Below are 22440 nucleotides of genomic sequence, written 5' to 3'. Positions count from 1 at the left end.
TTTTGCGATAATTTTATAAAACTGTCACAATTTTAATTAGCGGCGATTTTAGGACATGTGTGTTTATATATATATATATTATTTATTATGAAAAAAATATTCATTAAAAAAATTTATTTCAATAACATATGTTTTTAGAATAATTACTAACTAAAGTAAACTCTTAAATTAATTAATCATTGGAATTAACAAAAAAATTGTGGATTATGACAGTGAAGTAGTTGAGAGATATACAGAAGAAATGAGAAAATTGGGAGTGAAAATATTGGAGGTGTTATGTGAAGGGCTAGGACTTGATCGAGAATATTGCAACGGTGGACTTAGTGAAAGTCCATTATTGCTAACTCATCATTACCCTCCATGCCCAGAACCAAGTTTAACATTGGGAGCTCCAAAGCATAGGGACCCTACCCTTCTTACCATTCTTCTTCAAGAGAAAGATATAAATGCACTTCAAGTTTTCAAAGATGGGGAATGGATTGGAGTTGAACCAATTCCAAATGCTTTTGTAGTTAACATTGGACTTCTCTTACAGGTATATATTATATTCATTTCTCTAACTATTTCTTGTTATCTTTGTATTTAATTTTAAAATAATATTTTAATTATTTTTAAATTATATCTTTTACGCAAAGTGAAAACTCAGGTGCAGTCAACTTCACGTAAAGTTTGCACCTGACTTATTCCACCTTTATGCAATTCTAAACACAAAAATAATAGTAACATGATAAACACAATTATATCCTTGCTAACTTTTATTTCTTCTCTCAAGTTTGATGCTGATGGAATTGGTATTTATACAGTAGTTTCGGTGTAATTAATTTCTTTAAAATTTTAAGCCTCTTAAAATAAAAAACATAACAAATTAGTTATTAAATAAAATTATTTTGATATACAATTTTTAAATTCATAATTTGTAATTTATTTTATTTACATATGTACTTTTTATGAAAGGGTCATTCTAGTATTATTATTCTACGGTAATTATAGTAATTATAGTGTTTTAAAAAGTGTATGTTGTTAAAATTAAAATAATAATTTTTTATTATTAAATAATACTTTAAAAAAGTATTGCTTAAAAAAAGTGTAACTAAAACAAAAATTATATAATTTTAATTTTAACAACAGTTGTTAGTCACTGTAATCACTGTAAACATATATATATATATATATAGGTGATTTTATGGTTTATTGCATGAATTTATATAGATTTTTTTATTTGTCTTGTTCTAATTTTTTTTAAATCAAACACAATTTTTTACTTTTGAGTTATATAAAAACTTCAATCATGTAATAAAATTGTTTATTTAAAATATAAATTTGATTTTAGAGATTATGAATTGGAATTTATATAAGATAAATTTGTGTCAATCTTTAATTCTGTATTTTAAGTTTTATTGATAGCAAATTGTTTTTATCCTTTTTTTTTAAGTTTAGATTTCATATAGATCCGATTTTTAAATGATCTAGATCTGATATTATTATCGACTAAAAGTAATAAAGTTTTGTTAAATTTATAATCGGATAAGAATTTTAAAAATAGACTCGGTCTATATTTAAAATTAGATCAGATTAAGACGAATCTGATTTTACTCGGTCCATACAAGATGGCACAATAAAAAAAGTTTGTTACTTACTAATTATTTTTTGCTTCTAGTAATAATTGAAAGTTTTGATATGTGTAGATAATTAGCAATGGAAGGTTGATCGGTGCTGAACATCGTGTTGTAACAAACTGTGAGAGGGCAAGAACCACCGTGGCCTATTTTATCCGTCCAACAAATGAAACGATTATTGAACCTGCAAAGGCTTTGACAACTCTCCATCCCCCAATCTACAAATCCATAACATATTCAGACTTCTTAACAATTTTCATGACCAAGGGTCCAGACATTGAACCTCAATTATTACTCCCTTAATTAATAAGCTTTGCTTCAATCTAGACACCCTAATTATGTTTGCATGCATATATGAGTATATAATAATATAGTGTTTGCCAGCACTACTTATTAACATCAGGTTGTGACCATTATTAAAACATATAATATACCCCTTCCAAAATTTTTCTATAGTTCTTGAAATTAATCTCCAATTAACCTTGCTAAATTTCCAAATATAATAAGTTAAAAATGTTTGACAATTTAAAACAACTCAAAGAATATATTGGTATTACTATTAGGGGTGGAGTTTAGTTGAGACAATAGAGGGCCACGGTTCCTCTAATCTTTTTATAAAAAAATTAGTAGTAATTTTTCAAAAAATAAAAAATAATTCAGTTGATTCAAATACTTTACTATGACTTAAAGCACTCAAGTTTAATTCTTATTTCTTATTTCTATTGCACAATAGGTTTTAATTTTAAATATTAAAAATATGTTGGATTTGGACTGAATTGAGTGGATCTTTGTCGGCTTTTACAACATATCAAAATTAAAAGATAAAATCAAATCAAATAAAAAAGTTATCTAACAAAAAATAAAAAAGATCATCTAACAATCAAATCAAATAAAAAAAGTTATCTAATAAGTATTGATATTATTGTATTTATATACATTGATAAAAAATTCAATAAATATTATAAATTGTTAAAAAATTTAGTTCTAATTCAATTATTGAAGATTTTAAATCACTAAAGACTCAAAAAGTACCATTATAAATTATTTTATATTTTTTATTTGTAGAATTATTTATTTATTATCTTATTAATAACAAACATAAAAAATTATATTTATAAATTTAATTTTAATATAAATATTATTATTAAATTTTTTGCCTAGTAAGAGAAAAATTTAACTTAAAAAATTTACAATACTTAATGCCACCACGAATCGACAAAATCAAATTCGTCTTTAAATTAGTTTATTACCTTATACTTTAAATTTTTTATTTTTAAGAAAAAGCAGTTAACTAATGCAAATATATATGTACACAGAATATTTTTCATATCTTAATTAAAGAAAACATATTTAAAAATAATTTTGAGATATGAAATTTAAAACAATTTGTACAAGATAAACTCATAAAATACGTATAGTCTAAACTCTAAACCAATATTTCAATTGATGGAACAAAATATCAATATCAAGCAAATGCAAGTCGCCATAGTATAATAATATAAATTAATCTTTTCATGAAATAAAAAATTTTAATATACTTCGTTTCAAACACCAGGAAAGACGCCAATTCAAATTAAAAAAAAAAAAATACTAAAGTATATTTTATATAAATAAGCTAAACCTTATCCAATAATGAAATGAATTCTTAGTACTTTCAGAAGCGAAAGGGTGGAAGTGATTTCCATTGTCCTAATCTGATCTCTTTCTCACCAATCAAATTAGTTGTCAAAATTTATTATTTTATTCAAAATGGAACATTCTCGTTATAGTTGTCATTAATAATTTGTCAAGGTCTTGTTCTGGGTCAAAATCACACAACTCCATTGGTAGGTCCATAAGGTTAATTAAATTTTATGTATATATATTATTCCTCTACGTAATTTAATCAATTAATAAATAATATTATTAGCTTATAAAGAATACATAGTATCATGCAAAAACATGAGGCTAGCCCCTGGTTTCATGTTACTAACTAATGAATGTTAAATACTTTACCTTTGAACACAGCACACTGTAATTTAAATTTTAAATGCCACCTTGCATGCCAAGTTTCCTTAATTAATTACAAAGTGATAGCTACAAATTCTACTATATATATATATAGACATGAATAGCACACAGGAAGAAGCATGAAAAGAAAATAAGATCAAATAATGAAGCAAATATTTTGAAATCCAAGAAGCAAAGAAGGCATTTCATCTCTTTCTTTTTCCCATCAAGGAGACAAATTTCCTAAACTAATGGGGCGTTGGATGAAACCTGAGGTATATATACCATGTTATGTTTTATTTATCTTATATTAACGACTTCTTAGATATATAATTAATTATTATATGATTTTTTATTCCAGGTCAGTTATATGTGTTACTTTATGTTTTGATGCTAATAAAGTTAATTAGTAATGTCTTATGAGAAGTTGGCACATGTCATTAATAATATGAATATTGAGGTGAATGTGCAGGTTTACCCTCTAATGGCGGCAATGACATTTGTGACCAGTATGTGCGTCTTTCAATTAACACGAAATTTGATAAGGAACCCTGATGTTCGGTAAAATTCAAATTCAAATTCAATTACATACAACTAATATATGAAATGTTTAACTTATCCTTAAGTATAATTTTTAATTTAAATTGTTTGACATTTCATAAATGTTATGTTACATATAATAATAAATGTATATATAGGGTGAGCAAAGCTCGAAGGAACATGGGAGTGTTAGAGAACCCAGAAGAGGGAGAGAAATATGTAGAGCATGGACTGAGGAAGTTCCTTCGCACTCGACCACCGGAGATTATGCCAACCATCAACCACTTCTTCAGTCGCCAAGATAAATCATCATGAATCTTCCCATTAAAACTCTAATAATAATATCATATCAAATAGGTAAAAATTCACGTGCAGTTATTTTTTATGTAAAGTTGATAATTGAAAATTGTTAGATAATAATTTTTAAATATCAACTTCACACGAAGTTTTCAGCTATCAAACCTTACTTCTCATTTGTGTATTTTACTATTTTGCAAGCGTCTGTACGTTGTTAGTGTCCAAAAATAAGATCATTTTAGGTAAGAGAGAGGGAGTGTGTGTGTGTTAGTTAACGTTGGTTTAAATGTAAAACAAAAAAAATTGTTGAACATATCAATTTTTTTTCTTTTATATATAAAAATTGGTTGTTTGTTTACAATGAAAAATATATCTAAAGTCGTTTGTTTTGTTTTTTTACCATATATTTATTCCTAAGCGGGATGATTATCTTTTTAAAAAGAAAAAGTATAAGTAGACAATGAAAATATTAAATAATGTGAATAATAAATATATCAGATGTTCATTTTACTAGGTGTATAGATAGTTATTCTAATATTAAGATTTAGATGGATAATTTAAAATAATAATGTATTTTTATTTTATTGGTAATTATTCATGTTATTTAAAAAGATTATTAATTACCTAGTATTGCCCTTTTAAAAAATAACTATTTATACTTAAAAAAATTGTAAATACAGATAAAACTATCTATAAAAAAAATAAATTAACTTTGTACTAAGAAAAAATTGAGCTTCTTTTAACAAAAATAACTAAATACTAAATTTTAGTTGATTTCGTTAAAAATTTATTAAAAAATTTTAAATTATCGTATAATTAATTGACATTGATATATTTTTGGATAACATAATCCCCAATGTTGGGCCTGCTATTGGGTTCATTGGATTTAATAATTGCTAAAGGCTTTAAACCCAGACAGCCATGCAGAAAACCAAGTTTTGGTGTTGAGATTGGATCCTTTTTTTTGGACCTAAGATTGGATCACTTATACGCCCATATATAAAGTTCTAAGTTGGGGATTATATAGAGCCCAAATTTTGTTAAACGTTTTTCCTATATAATATTGTGATGTATGTTTAATAAATTCATATATTACAGTCCAAAAAAAAAAAATAAACCCGAAAAAATAAAAAATAATAATAACCATATGTGATATGTCATTGCCACAGTTGAATCTAGAGGAACTCTTAATCGCAACACGGCTTAAATTGTACACCAAAAAAAATATAGAAATAAATTAAATACAAATATTCACAATAATACACGCATATCATATCATACAAAAAAATATACAATAATACACATTCTTTTTTTTTTTTGTATACAATAATACACATTCTTTAGGTACATATGATGATTCCAAACAAGGGGATACGTTAAAAGAAAAAAAAATATGAGTTTTGTTGAAATCAAATAAAGGATCAAGGCTATATGATCGAACCTAAAAAGAAAAAAGAAAAAGTCCATGTCAATTGAAAATACCTCAAACGCACATTCTTTAGGTACATATGATGATTCTATGAGATGCTGGTACATCATATGTTATCATGCAACATTGTGCTCCTCCCCCATGTTTTATGTATGAATAATGGCCTTCAAGTTAAGAATATGATTAAAACTATATAATAAAAAAATAACTTTTGGAAAACTTAAAAACAAGCATAATTCATTTTAATTTAATTCCAACTCCTGGCTACCCTATGACCCGACATAGAGGCCTTAGTATTTTTTTTAATATACTATAATCATCAATGTGTATGCCTTTTATTAGTTAATTTTATAACAACTTAATTAGTTGTATTTCATCATCCAAAATCTAAAATTTTTGGTTGGTCCCCCTATTAGTTTAGTTTAATACTCTCTAGTCTCTAGACATTTTTTTTTCTACTCATTTTCAATTTTAAATTTCTAGGATAATAAAACTAAAACCTCTCAGCATAAAGAAATTATACAGGCTTACTTACACTATTGCACACATTATTATTAAGAGTCCCACAAAAAATAAAACTTAAATAAAGTACAATCAAAGCATGATTGTCAAACGCATGTGAAATATCGCTTTCATTTAGGGAATCATTGTTTTCCATACTTTGCATCAACCAAGCATGACTTTGGAGATATGCATGCATGCTCATCAATTTGATTTAAAGATTTTTCAAATCTCAATTTGGAAACTACTTAATATGGAGGACACTAATTTTGTGTGGTACTTATTGGATTTATTTGGAAATTTAAAGTAGCTAGTATAGGATCATTATTTTTATTTAAGACAACCTAAATTTTTAGGGTCCCTTGGGAAGTTATTTTAACATGGAAGAGCCATTAATAATTCTTTTTAGGTTAAAAGTTGGATTGTTCAAGTAATTAACTCACTAATTTATTTAAATAAATATTAAAATTTTAAATTTTATTTTATTTATGCAGTAATTTTATTCGCCAACAAATTTTAAATAAAATTTAGATCTATAAACAATTAATTTTTTACTTTTTTAAATTAAAAAATATCGTGAAAAACTAAAATAATTCCTTTTACATTATGTGAGCATAGAAAATGTATCCACCGACAGATTCTTGAGAGAATGAATTGAAGGGGTCAAAGAGGCTCACAAGATTTTGAGGAAAAAGAGGCATCAAGTCAATATATCATCTTGTGAATTTGCACTATTCAACAACACACACACATTCCGATGGTTTTATATTATAACTTTATATTAGTTTATAGTCTCTAATGAAATTAATTAACCTCTCCTTGAGCAACATAAAAATCAGTTAATGTATTTTATGAATCATGTGATTGGGTAGGTTAGGACATATCTCCTACACACATGCTAGCTATAGCAATAATATTAATTAGAATAATTAATAATCATATAAAATTAAAATACTAATTGATTAAACTCATTTGAAACTTTCATGAAATAGTACTATGATTAGCCAAATGTTTTCTCTCTCCCAAGATGATTAGGTTGCCTTGTGCATGAAAAGTGGGGTTCATGTGTCATTAGGAATATGGGGATGGATTTCAATTAATTTACTACAAAAAAGGGAGACAAATGGGAGCAAGGGGGAAATTTTTGTTGTGACTATTCTTAGAGAAGTTTCTTAATTATGATTGATTGATTGCACAACTTGTTTTAACTATTGCTTGTATTCTTGGGCTACATCTAGAATAATGTTGTATTGTCATAATTGTGTAAATAAATTAATTTGGGTTGGGCGAATAGTCATCTCATTCGTTTGTTTAATTAAGTGTTGGGAATTCGAATTTCGCCTTATGCATATAGCAATTTATTGACCAACAGCAGACTGTTAAATAAAATTTTGATCCTTGATAAATTAATTTTTAATCTATCGAACTAAAAGATATCGTAAGCAACCAAAAAATAATTATGTAAGCAAACTTCAGGGTTTAATTATTGAGAGCTGATGAATTCCTAATCCTCTTAATTATAGTACTAGTATGGTACTTTAGCATTATTTGTATCCATTCACACAAAGTCCAAAAACTACATCATGACCAATTAAACATGATGATGTGGGTCTAAATCAAATCAAAATAAACCGAACCTAATATATCTTAACGCATATACTATATTTCTTAGACAGCGTAAAGGAAGAAAATTAGCTTTAAAATTAACGCAATAATGATATAAAATCCTAGTAATAATCTACTTCTAAAATATTAATGGTTGGGATTGGAAGAAAAAGGTAAATACTATAATATGAAGCATAAAAAATATATAATTGTATGAAGAATAACGTAAGCATTTTTATTTAATCTAATGTGATTGACATATTTTTTATTTTATTTTGTTAATGTTGATTACTTTTATGGAATATACGAGCTCTATATATTATATAATATATGTAAAATTATATATACATGGGTTTATATAAATTAAGAGATCAACTAGGAAAGCCAACTTTAATTTTTAGTTAATATCAATAATTAATTTTTAAAAATTATCTTTTAACTTTAAAATTATTTTTTAATTTTAAACTTTAAATTCTAAATCTTAATGCTAAATCTCAAATTCTCTAAAAAACAAGAGTTAAAAAAGTTTTATAACAAAAATAGTTAATATTAACTAATTAAAATTAATTTTATTTATTTATTTATTCATAAATTATGTTAGAAATATAATTATTTATATATTTTTTCTATTAACTTAAATTTTTGAGACAAGTAATTTCATGACATAATATATGTCAGAGCTTTTATGACCAAAAAATCTAAAATTCGATCTCCAAAAGAGAAAAAAATAGTATAACAAAAAAAAAATTGAAAATCTATGTAAAAAAATTTATACAAATCCAAAAAAAAAAATTGTCTAAAGAAATATGTTAAAAATATAATCGTTTATATACATCAGTATAGGTTTTAAGAAAAAATAATTTTATGACAAATTAAATCTTACCCTAATTATTTTTGGGTTAACAAATCAAAGATGTAAGTAGAAAAATTTAATCCCAAAAAGCTTGAATTGTTGGAAAACACCGAAGCAGTTTTTGGCTAGAAATGAATGTTTACTTTTACCGTTGAAAAATGAATTTGTTATCCCTAGTTAATGCAGACCATTAATGTAGAAACAAGAATATCGATGAGGTCGTAGATGAAGGTACAAAAACTCCGAAAGGCAAGTGTGTGAGGTACTTATCAATGGTTTTGTTTTGGTATAGGAAGGACGATTGTGATATTCCCACGAGGGGGTAACATGCAAAATCAAGAATATTTATTTCTTGCTTGTGGTGTTTTGTGGCACAAGATAGATAGAGAGAAAGAGAAGTTCTTAAAAGGCATATTATTTATATAGAGCCCCACAAAGGTCTTAAGTTTTATGCTCATTGTGGCCAAGCAGCCACCGGAATCACATGCCTCTTCCTACCCTTTTGCAACATAAGGTTACCTAATTCTGCCCTTCTTTGCAAAGGGAATTCAACATTTTTATTCATTTCTTTTTTTCATTATTAGTGGGAATGAAAGAAACAACAACAACAAAGACAAAACTCACTCATATCCCTCAACTCAACTATCTATATATATGAAATCAAATTAGGGGGGGACCTTCAACACATGGGGTGGGTGTGTTTGTGGAGCCATTGCCAAAAACCATAAAGCTAAGAATCTTTTCCTTTTTCTTTCTTTTATTTATTTTTAGTTGCAAATTTCTTGTGTTTGTTTAATTTTCATTTGAGGCATATATAGTCTTGGATGAGCCCAACTTGTGGGTTAAATATATATCATGACAACATTTATTTAATTTTTGAGAAGAAATTGAAATAAATCAAATTATTTTTTTTCTGATACGTGGTTGGAGGATATTTTCGTCATCTTAGAGTTAAGGGATAGAATGATAATTTTGTCATATTAAAAAATCTGAATATTAAAAGAATTATATTATGTCAATTTTAGATATCAAAATAACCGAAAGTCTGTCTTAAAAACAGTGATGCTAAAAGAACAATAATTTATAGGATCCATTGGACTAATAATTTTTATCATCTTCACGGTATATTCAATATTTTAGTATATATATTTTTTCAATAGATTAAAGATAAATTTATTACAGACGAATTTATTATAAAAAAAATTCAAATTTGTAACTATTTAAGTAGAGTAAAATAATTACTCACTCTATTTTTTTTAATTGGTTTATTCCATCTTAATCTTATAATGATAATTATATGGAGAGTTTGTATCAATTAAATGGATAATACTAGGAAGACAAAAAAACAGTCAGAATTTATCTTATTTAACATTCATTAATTGTCGCAATAATTAATAAATACTAAATAAGGTAAGTTATAACTATTTTTGGTTAATTTTCTTTAGTTACCAAATATTTCCGCAATCAAATATACTAGAGGCCATGGCTGATATTATGAGATACGTTTAAGGTATAGTTAATTAGTATGCGCTTTATTTATTAACACAAACAATCAATCAAATTTAAAATTTTGAATGACAACTCAAATAGTGTATGAGAGAGATTTGACTTTAATTGATAACCTGATGTGGCAATAGTATGTGGGTAAATGACACAAAATGTTGTACATTATTGTTTATTTTTCAAATTAAATCCATAAGCTTATCGGCACATACTCATACATTAAGATGTACACTCGAGAAAAGTGACAAAGAAAATATGGTTGGGCAAAATCTGGTAAGAGCGAAATCACTGTTATCTCCCTATTTCTTTTTATTTTTTATTTTTTATTTTCATCATGCGTTCGTTGCTTGTATTGAACGTTCTAAAAGCATGATTCAATCAAATAACAAAACTCTTGCCCTTTTATTGATGTTATACAATAGTAACTTCTAATAAAAGTCAATGCAACTTTGTATATTCTGATAAGCAAATTAATTATTGTAATAAATACTTATTTTTATTTCTAAAATCAGATATTAACTTCGTTTATATAGTAAGATAATAATAATACAGTTAATATTTTTATATTTTATAAAATATAAAAATAAATAAATAAAATATATATCTTTGTCAAAGTGAGTTATAGCACATAACAATTCCATCTTTTTTATTCACTAGAGATATTCCAACTTCTTTAATATATATTAGGTCACACTAAACTCTCTTATTAATCAAACTTAATCCATCTATCCTTCATTGGATGCTACATTTCCAAGTAGAATATGCTGAGAATAGCTGGTCAAAACTATACATACTTGAATGACATGACATAATGGTACACTAGGATGTTCACTACTATGCACAGATTCCATGGTTCTCTTCATTTCAATATATACTCTAATAGAAAATTATTTGTATGATTTATTAATAATATTTAGACACTCACATCGATATATAGCAACCACAGTTTAATTTAGATAATTGAATATATGAGTTCATTAATAAAAGGACTAAGACATTAATTGTTGGTTAAGATTGTGTTTGGTAATTTGGTTGTTGATCATGCTTATTAGAAATATAAATACGGTGACATATGTTTATTATTTATTTAATGAATATAATTTTTAGAAAAAAGCATGTTTACAACACAACTAACACATAAATTTCATATATTTAGTGTTTTGCAAGAAAATTAAGATACAAATAATATTATACATGAGACAATGATTTTTATTATAATTTTAATTTTTTAAATTTTTTTTGTAATTTCATTTTCTACCATCATCATCTTCATTACCAACAATTTCTGTCTTATTAAAGGTAAAAATCGGTTTTAATGACAAATGTGTTTATACATGTAGATATATACATTTGTAATTGTATGTATGTCTTTGTGTCAATTATTTTCATATATTTCAAAATTTTCAATTATTTATATACAAATGTGTTTATACATGTAGATTTATTTATTTTCATATATTTCAAAATTTTCAATTATTTTTGTTCAATTAGTTTTAATCTAATTCTTTATATTTGAAAATCATCTTCCTTCAGTTAAATAATTCAAGGAAAGCATTGACACAAATGACATATATGAATAAGTTAGTTATTGAATTAATGGTATATAATTAAATTCAAAATAATCTAAAATATATAAGGGATTAAATTAGATAATAGGCTTATAGCTAGTACCAGTGTAATATATTGAAGAGTGTTATATGTACTATTTGTATATATTTTGATTTTTTTTACATATTTTATTTTTAATATTATTAAAAATTTACCTATTATGTTATTAAAAAAATAAAAGAAACATAAATAAAAATATAAAATAAAATAGTATAGATATTATTTATTTGTTNATGAAATTATTTAAGTGTAGGTGGTGCAAGAGCTAGGTAGGAAGTGTGGACCACGCCACACGTGAAACCACAAAGCGTCTCATTCATTCTGCCACACTATGCTGTACTGTACTATATTTCAAGCGTGCGCTTTTCATACTCTAAATTATTAATTATTATTAATTATTATTAATTAACTAACTACTTAATTAGATTTTAATAAGAAAGACAAATAATATTTAAAAGTTTCCCAATCCCCAAGATTTAGAAAGGCAACCGATTCGAGCTAGCTAGATTCGATAAAGGTCTATTTGGAGAGGTCTATAAATATTTTTTTTTATTTTTAATTAATTTATGAAAATTTATAATATTAATATTTGGTATAATCTTAAAATTAATTTATAGCTTTTTTAAAAATTATTTAAGTATTTATAAAAAATTTAAAAAAATTATTTATTTTATAATAAAACTTTTTTATAATTTTTTAAAATAAATATTTTTAAAATTAAAAAATTAAATACAAAATAATTTTTTTATAAGTTACTTTTAATTTAAATGTTTATATTTTAAATTTTCTTTTCAAAAAGAACTTAATTAAATTGTTTACTCTTAAACTGACCCAAAATACATACTGAAAATATAGTTTTACTTTTACTTTTATAGAAACTTAATTACTTTGATTTTAATTTTAATACATTAATAATATAAAATATTTTATATAATCATATAATTATATTTATCTTTTTAGATAATTATTTTTTTATGCTGTTTACCCCGCAGAAAATGTTAAAAATGCATGATTATCTTACTATGAACAATATATAACATCTTTGGGTTTTAGGGTTGGATCAAATGTGAGATATAAGTTATCTTGAGTGGATACAGAGTATTTGTGATAAAAATCAGCTAATGATAAATATTTAACAACGAACTCATCAATTCTAATAAATATTTAATAATATAAAATAGTGACATGCATAAATTGCAACAACATATACACCATGATCAAGTTCTCTGCAAGAGACCTTCATTAACTATTAAACCTCACATATATAAGGGAGTTTAATTTAGACTATGAAATGAAAATTTTATAACTTAAATCCACTGCCCCTTTTTGGAGAATGTAAAAGACACGTGTGCATATATATCATTCTTTCTTAATGCTAGATATGTATTTATTACGTGTTTGTTTTTATTGACTTAAATTTTTAAAAATATTTATTCCATAATTTATTAATAAAAATATTATAATGATCTAAAAATTTAAAATTTAAAATTTAAAATTGTGATTGATCCTAAAAAAAAAGACATATTCAACAATTCATGTTAGGTGACTCTTATGTATGTGAGAATATGCATTAAATATATAATTATTTATATAATTTTTTTTATCGTTCAAATTAAAAAAAATGATTACATGACACTTTTGTTTTCAAATTTTATATTTTTTGTTAATTAAATAAATAGTAATTTTTTATTTTATACTTTAAAAAAACGTTTGTATGTGGAGAATTTCTCTTATTATAAACTGGTACTCTAATCCAATTAGGGAAAAAATTACAATGGCTCGTGATGCCACAAATCACACAAAATAGGTTCCTTGATTTTTTTAATTTTCTGATAAAACGTATTTTTCAGTATTTAATATTCTTTTCATTATATATTTTTTAATTATATTGTAAAATATATAATAAAAAATTATATTTTATTTTTTTTAAGTGAAAAAAAAAATTGAGAACATCTATTCAAAGATGATAGATTAAGATAAGATGACTTGGGGAATAAACAGAGGTGACGTAATTGTAGCAAAGAGACACAAAGGAAATGGTAAAATACATGCACCAACACCATAGTAAGTGACAAATACATCAATTCAATGAATATTGAATACAAACAGGTGCACGTGGATACGACCTACCACACGTGTACTCAATCATCGATTTGGTGTCTTTCTCTCTCTTCATTGCCTCTTCCTATTACACTTCCATTATTATTATGCCTTTCTAGGTACACTATTATTTTACTATTTATTTATCGATATTTTTTAATAATCATAACTATTAATTCAGTATAGAAATTTTAAATACTTTTGTAACAAAATTTCATAATAATAATTTGATTCAAATTTTTTTATTTATAAAATTGTTTTAATTTTTATAAAAATTTGTAAAAATCAAATAATTAATCTTTATGAGTAGAAACTAATAATCCATATTTAATGTCTCTGAGCTGTGCCGAGAGAAACTGATGCTGTAGCTGCTAGCTAGTGATAGACCTAGGTTCTAGGTCTGCACAAGAATGCATTAACTTTATTGAATATTACTGTAATTTATTCTTTTTGAAGTTGGCAACTGAGCCTCACATTGTGAGTCTCAAGGAGAACGACAGGACTCAAATGGGGTTTAATTCCTATTTAATTTTTGGCAGTGTTCTTGACTTCTTGTTAAATGGTGGCCTTAGGTTTTGGGAGAAAGTATAAATAGAAATATTACTATAGATGCTATTTTTGTGTGTAAATGTTTTTTTTTAGTATTAAAAACAATTAACAAAAAATGAAAGAAAATAAAAATTATATTTTTATATTAAAAATATATATTCAAAATTACCCTTAAAAATTATGCAAATATTAATTCTCAAATATGTTATTAAAATAATTTTTTAACTTTATAAAATGTGTATTTTTTATTTTTCTATGGTTTTTTTTGTTTTGGTCTTAAAAAATTTAAAAGTCTTAATTTTTAATAAGGTTCTGAAAACTGAATCGGTCATCGAACTATTTTAGCTACTAATTTATTGGTTTATAGGTTTAACTAGTTCGACCGTAATTAAACCAAAAAAACCGTTTTTATAAAAAATAATAAATAAAATATAAATAAACACACAAAAATATAATTATAGACTAATATAATCTTTAAAATATTATTCAAATTAAAAGTATTACATCAATCACAATATTATAATCTCACCCAAATACAAATACAAAAGTCAAATAACAAAAAAAATAATCAATCACAAACCATTCAATTATTCACCATCTTTATATTACATGTCAAATTGCAACATAAAGAATACTAACATTTTGATGTATTTAATTTGATCACTGCCAGTTACGATATGAGTGTTGTTCATTCAGCAATAGAAAGTATGTAAAGGCAGGATTGGGTGAATTAGAGAGATGGTGTATTGAGGCCACTGATGAGGTGCTCACCAATCAACCATTTGAGACCATTCCTTCTATTCCATATTTATATCATAACCTGAATCTATCATGCAGAGTATGTTGGCTCAGCGTGCGAGGAATTGAAACATATTGAGCAAGCTATAGGATTTTTAGTAAAAGTCAGTTTTACAGAATCTTGAATCCATATTTAAACAAACAAACGAAAAGAAAGTCAATATTGCTCATCTTCTATTCAATTTTTAATCTCTGATATTGCATCAGAAACTCAAAAAAATATTTAATGAAGTAAAAAAAGAGCTCTGTCCAATGAGTGTCCTCTTTTCAATTTATAGCTACCTGTAAATTGATATAACTCAATTCCGTTCTCTTTCTAATAACAAGAACAATTAATTAAGATCAACTCATGAACAATTTAGCAAATTAAGATCAACAACATGAATAATTTATCAAATCAACATTAATAACATGAACAATTTATCAAATCAAGAACAGCAAATCATAACAAGAACAATTTATAAAATTAACAAATTATCGTAAGGTCAAGAACAATATAACAACTTAACAATCTAAAATTTAAATGTTAAGAACAACACTAAAACATTAATTTATCAAATTAACAAGTTAATAAGATTAATTAGAACTGAAAATAAAAATAACAAGAACAACTAAAGTTTTAAAATATAGCAAACCAACAAGAAAATAAGAACTTGAACAACATACTAATCATTAAAAACAACAATTAAATAAAATAATAACTGAATAATTAATACAAGAAAGAACAAGTAAAGAAAAATAAATTACCTTAGGCTAGAGCATGTTCTGAAATTCGAACAAAATAGGGATAGTGGGAGACAGCAACGCCGAGTGACCAAGTAGTTGTGAAGAGCCTTCGAAGGAATGACGGCTGCTGCGCGATGGAGATGGATGTTCGAAGGAACGACAGCTGCTGCGCGACGGAGGTGGCTGGTCGAAGGAACGACGGCTGTTGCGCGATTAGATGGCTGTTTGAAGGAACGACGACGGCGGCACGACGTGGTGGCTGGACGGAGGTGACGGACGACCGAACGACGAGCTCGATGAGAACCCCTGACCCCTGTCATGTGAGAGTCAGAGAGGCGTTCTTCTCACTTATGAAGCTCGATGAGAAGGGGACTCAGGAATCAGGATCGAATTAGGGTTTTAGGGCTCCAGAGGCTGAAACGGCAACGTTTTAATGCCCAGCCAAAAAATCGGACGGGTCACGGTTCGGTTCGACCGATCGATTATCGACTGGTTCACTGGTTCAATTTCAGTTTTCAAATTCTACGGTTTTACTGTTTAACCAAATCGTTTTCTTGTACGGTTTACGATTCAACTAGTTCGACCGGCCGGTCTAAATTGGTTTTCAGAACCTTGGGTTTTAGATGATTTCAATACAGTTTCAGCCATGGAGAAAAAGGAGGGAGGAAAAATGAAATCACTTTCATCCATAGACAATTTCAACAATTTTATCAACTTGGGAGATATGGTGAATGTGGAATTTGAAGGAACTAGGTTTACATGGTCTAATAGACAATTTAAGGAGAATTTGATTCAAGAGAGATTGGATAAATGCCTTGCCTCAATTAGATGGTTGGAAGACTATTCAAGAGCTAGCGTGTTTCACTTGGTTGATCAAGGTTTGGACCATAGACTGATTTTGGTTAGTTTGGAAGTGATGCAGAGAAAAGCCAAAAAATACTTCGAATTTTAAGAAATATGGTGCAAAAATAAAGAAGTAGTGCAGATTGTGAGGTATGGAGTGAATCAGCTCAAGGATCTCCTATGTTCTAATTGTTTACAAAATTAAAAATTATAGGCATTGGTTAGTGAATGGCAGTAGAAACAGATCTAAATTCACTAAAACAGATTCAAGAGCTAAAGAAAAAATCGAAGAGGAGAAAAATAAGGCAGTCCAGACAGATAGAATCACTGTTCGATCATTAGAAGAAGAGCTGGTTGAAGTGTATCTATGTGAAAAAAGGTATTGGAAGAAAAAATCAAGAGTGTAGTGACCTAAATGGAGAGACCAAAATACCAGATTTTTTCATTCCAAGACAAAGATAAGAAACAAAAACAATAGAATTCAGAAGGTGAAAAATAAAAATGGTGGTTTTAGCTCCAGTGCTGAGGGTATTGGTCAGATTGCTTAGAGATATTTTGAATAATTATTCACAATAAATATCCCAGTAGATCAATAAAAAATGATTGCGACTATGAGGAGAAAAATTACAAGAATAAACAATTGACTGTTTGCAAAAGTGATGTGTGAAATAGAGATAAAAAAGGTTGTGTTTTCATGAATCCCTTTTCAACTCCGGGAGAAGATGGGTACACAACAAAATTCTTTCAATTCTTTAGGAGCACTATAAAAGAAGATGTTCTTAAGGTAGTGAAAAGTTTTTTTTTACGGGAGGTAAAATCCTCAAATCTTTTAATCACACGCAGTCTCATCCCAAAAATCAATAGTGCTACTACAATGGCTCAAATAAGACTTATTAGCTTGAGCATAGTGTTTTATAAGATCATTTCAAAAATACTTATTCATTGATTGCAAGTTATCATGAATAAAGAAATTAGTGACAATCAGAGTGCAATTACAAAGAGCATGTTAATAAGTGATAATGTCCTAATAGCTCATGAGTTCATGCATTTTTTGAAAAAAAAAATTGGTGAATGGGATATGGCACTAAAATTGAACATGAGTAAGGCATACGATAGGGTGGAATGGAGTTTTTTTTAGAGAGTTATGCGACAGTTAGGTTTTTGTGATCAATGGATTAATTGATTAGAAAAATATGTTTTTACTGTTTCCTATTATGTTACTATGGATGGTCAACCTATGAATTTTTTTTAGACTTACAAGAGGACTCCGACAAAGAAATTCTCTATATCCCTATCTTTTTATTCTTTATGAAGAGGGGTTATCCCATCTGCTCCACAGAGTAGAACAGAATAATGAATTGGTGGGGCTTCAAATAAACAGTAGATACCCTACGATTATCCGCCTATTTTTCGTTGATGATTTTATAATTTTTACCAAAGCAAACTCTCAGACATGTCAGAATTTAATTCAGATCCTACAGTTTTATGAAAGTATAAGTGAGCAGGAAATTAGCCTAAACAAGTTGGCTGTATTCTTTAGTCAAAATTTTCCCTCAACCAGTAAGAACAGTCCTTGCAAGCTTGCTTCAGGTTTCCAGTGTTGGCAGGCACACAAGACTGATATCTGGGCCTTCCTACCAGCGTACAGAGATCAAAGAAATCAACTTTTAGATTTGTTAAGGAAAAAGTTGTCAAAAACTATAGCAGTGGCAACGTTTCTTACTATCTGTTAGTGGAAGTGAGGTGCTAATCAAATCTATTAGCTTAACAATTCCAATATACACGTTGGGATGTTTCAAACTTTCTAAAATATTTGTAGAAGACATTCAGAAATAATTGATGCAATTTTAGTGGGGTCAAAAATAGGGAAAAAAAATACAATAGATCAAATGGGACATACTGTGCAGGCCAAAGAGAAAAGAAAGCTTGGGGTTCAAAGACTTTAAAGCTTTTAATCTAGCAATACTTGATAAACAGGGCTAGAGACTTGTTACTAAACCTAACTTATTGATCACTAAGGTGTACAGAAATAAATATTTCAGTCATTCATCCTTTCTAAAGGCTGAAGTGGGTCACAATTCATCTTGAGTATGGAGGAGTTTGCTCGAGGGAAGGAAGATTCTAGAAAAGGGTGCATTCTGGCAAATAGGCAAAAGATCCAAGGTTCGAATTTCGAAGGATTATTGGGTTGAGAGACAAGGTCCACTAATCAACAGGCCATAATAGCAGATTAACACAATCTTGACTTAGGTTTCTCAGCTCTTGACAAATAATGGAGAACGGGATGTAAACTTAATTAACAACAATTTTAATCCAGATGTCACACAGGCCATAAACCAGATACAAATTTAACAATATGTGATTAAATGGAGAGAGGAGAAAAAAAATTCTTATACAGTGAGTTCTGGTTACAAGGTTGGTTTCTAATTTTTTAATGTACCATTTAAAGCTTTACCATAATATTTTGGGGATCAAAAGCTGTAGTCTTCGATTTGGGATATGAAATGCCTAGATAAGATGAAGATCCTGGTTTAAAAAATAATCCACGAAGGTCTTTCAAGAAAACAGAAACTCGATGCTAGGATTTTAACCATTAACAATCTCTATCTAAGGTACAATCAGAAAGAAGAATCTATTTTTTATTATCTGTTTACATGCTTGTATTCAAGACAAATATAAAACCTTGCCAACACGTCTATCAGAAATTAGAGCGAAGATAATGAAGATGATTTCTTCAGAAAATAATGGGAAGAGACTTGCAATGAAATGAAAAGAAGAATGCATGGAAAAAGAAAACAAGGTCTTATCACTATTTTGGTGTAGAGATTGTGAATTGCCAAAAATAAATGAATTTTTGAAAGACAGATGATGACGCCAGCAGAAAATTTGAAGAAAGCTAAACTCATCTATAAAGAATTTTTTCTTATGACCACTTTTTCCTAAATTATAATCTACTTTCTCTTTCTTAATGTTATTAGATGTCGCTTGGGTTGATGTCCATCTTTATCACTGCTTGTTCGTTTTTTACTTTTTGTATTCGTTTTCAATTGATTGATTGCATTACTATCTTTAGGGAAAAAAACTCTACCAATTTTCTAATATTAAATTTTAGAGTATTTATCCATTTGTTCCTCAAAGAATTTTAGACCAAACACTTTAGTCTTCAACTAAAATTAATTACTCGATTGGGTCCTAACAATTAACTCCATCAGTCATTTAGGTCTTTTGCTCCGTCAATTTTACTGGAGGATAAAATAGTCCATGAAAACTCTAATAGGGGAAAAAATGGTCCCTGATCTTCTCTGTTCAGAAATGACACTGTTCTTTCCAAATGTTCATCATATCTCGCGTAATACTAACAGTCTAACATTGTAACTTCAAGTTACACAATGCACACTCTACAACTTCAATGTTTATAAGAAGCAAATTTCTCAACTTGTTCTCAACCAATTCATACTAAGAAAACTAATGATTATATCTCTCAAGTACTTGTCGTCTTTGATGGATCCTATGAATCTAGACAGCGAGTTTGATTTGTTAAGACCCATTGTCATCGTCGCCATCTCCCTCCTCCTCTGCCTTATTATCTACATGACCACATTGTCCACCACTCTGATCGCTACCTTCAGCTTCTTCTCTAAACCAATGTTCAGTAATTGCTTCAATTTCCATATGAGCGGCAACGGCGACATTGCTCGTTATATTGATAGCTTGGATGCGAGGTCAAAGCTGTCTACCAACTTGGACTCCGAAAAAGAAGGAATGAAGCACTCGAGGTCCATTCCAAATGAGAATTTGCATATGATGTCGAAGGAGAATCTTCTCATGATATCCTAATATCCAACAATCTATATTGCTTGTCGAACAGTAGAGAAAAACGTGCCCTTGGGGTAGTTGTGGAACTTGGTCTTGAGGATGTGGTGAGTGTTGTCGTGATTGGAGTTGATGCTGTTATCGTGGACGTGGAGGTGGATGCTTCTGGTGGGTGAAGTGCAGAGGAAGTGGGTGTACCAGCCACATAAATTTAGTAAGTGTGTGGACTATGACATGTTGAAATAGGTGCGACACGCGTGGCAGTTACACTATAATTTGATAAAGGTGAAGAAGGAGAGTATGAATGTTAGGGTTATGCGAGATATGATGAAAAGTGGGAGAAAATAGTGTCGTTTTCGAATAAAGAGGTCAAAGATTATTTTGTCTCGGGTTAGAGTTGTCAGGAACTATTTTGTCTTCCATTAGAGTTGACAGAGCCAAAAATCTAAGTGATTGATAGAATTAATTGTTAGAGACTAATTAAATAATTAATTTAATTGAGAATTATAATGTTTGATTTAAAATTCTTTGAGTACTAAAATGAGTACTCTAAATTTTATAGTTTATCTTAGTGGATTTAATAATATTAAAACAGGAAGTAACTACATAGGATTCTTACACTATATACCAAACAACTTCCATGAATATTTGATAATGCAACCCAAGGAAACCAGTGTGTGGGGTCCCAACAAACATGGCAATTAGATTACTCAAATCGGTTGAATAATTCCACAAAAGCTATAATATCCATGTCAAAGAAACAATCATACCAAGAACGAATATATAGATTGCAAATGAGTAAACCGTTACAATAATAATACACGCAAATTGTATTGAACAAATAAAAAATATTTGAAATTGGCAATTATTAGAATTGTTGATAGAAAAAATATAAAAACTAATTTTTAATTAATTAATATTAATTAATTTTGGTGTTTAAGTTTATAATTTAAAATTTAAAATTTATAATTTAAAATATAAAATTTAAAATAAATAAAATAATTTTAAAAATTTAATTATCTAAAATTATTCTTATTGATACTTCTAATTTTACTCCAAAGATTAATTTACACTTTGTTTGGTTTAGAAGAATTTGGAAGGAAAAAAAATGAAGGAGAAGAAAATGGATGAAAAAATTAGTTTTCATTGTTTGGATCAAGAAGGAAAATGAATAGAAAATGTAAAAGTACATGTGGGACTCATATTAAAGTTTTCTTTTCAAAATGGAGAAGAAAATTTAGATTGAAGTGAAAAAATGGATAAAATTATAAATTTGTCCTTATAACATTAGTAAATTATAATTTATAAAGGGTATTAATGTAATTTCATTTAAATATGATATTTTCTCTTTTTATTTTTCCTTTCATCCAAATAAAAGAATTTTTTTTTCTATTTTCTTTTCTTTCATTTTCTCTTCATCCAAACAATACAAAAAAAAATTAACTTTTTCTTCTCTTTTCTTTTCTCTCATTTTCTTTCTACCCATTTTCTTTTCACCTATTTTCCATTTTACATCCAAACAAAGTGTCCAAGAGTAGAAATATTTTGAACTTATGAAGTATTTAAGTATACATAGATTTAATATTACAAACCACTGAGAACGATTGATAAATCATTCTCTACAAAATAAATTAATTAAGCAAGCGTACTTAAATATATATGATGATGGT

General features: G+C 27.4%; 2 protein-coding genes across 2 annotated transcripts in view; both read left to right on the top strand.

Annotated features, from left to right (window-relative positions):
- The window catches only part of LOC107486366 (protein DOWNY MILDEW RESISTANCE 6), a 4612-nt gene extending 2599 nt beyond the window's left edge, over nt 1-2013 (top strand). The window contains exons 3-4 of the mRNA XM_016106900.3: nt 214-535; nt 1686-2013. Coding sequence (XP_015962386.1) covers nt 214-535; nt 1686-1919 — 556 coding nt within the window. The 3' untranslated portion in view covers nt 1920-2013. The remainder of the gene's footprint in view (nt 1-213; nt 536-1685) is intronic.
- Nucleotides 2014-3753: 1740 nt separating this feature from the next.
- On the top strand, nt 3754-4735 carry LOC107486367 (uncharacterized). The gene is made up of 3 exons (XM_016106901.3): nt 3754-3880; nt 4078-4166; nt 4304-4735. The coding sequence occupies exons 1-3, from the start codon at nt 3857-3859 to the stop codon at nt 4458-4460; spliced, it is 270 nt and encodes an 89-aa protein (XP_015962387.1). The 5' UTR covers nt 3754-3856; the 3' UTR covers nt 4461-4735.
- Nucleotides 4736-22440: the final 17705 nt, after the last annotated feature.

This window comes from Arachis duranensis, chromosome 4 (genome assembly GCF_000817695.3).
Source record: "Arachis duranensis cultivar V14167 chromosome 4, aradu.V14167.gnm2.J7QH, whole genome shotgun sequence".
Taxonomy (NCBI): Eukaryota; Viridiplantae; Streptophyta; class Magnoliopsida; order Fabales; family Fabaceae; genus Arachis; species Arachis duranensis.
The sequence above is the reverse complement of the archived record's forward strand: the minus strand, read 5'-3'. Positions and strand labels throughout refer to the sequence as shown.

Bases quoted from the DNA above. Each gene is read 5' to 3' on its own strand.
- LOC107486367 (XM_016106901.3), top strand. From the start codon at position 3,857: ATGGGGCGTTGGATGAAACCTGAG. The intron at 3,881-4,077 runs GTATATATACCA...GTGAATGTGCAG, and splicing joins GGCGTTGGATGAAACCTGAG to GTTTACCCTCTAATGGCGGC. The intron at 4,167-4,303 runs GTAAAATTCAAA...ATGTATATATAG, and splicing joins ATAAGGAACCCTGATGTTCG to GGTGAGCAAAGCTCGAAGGA.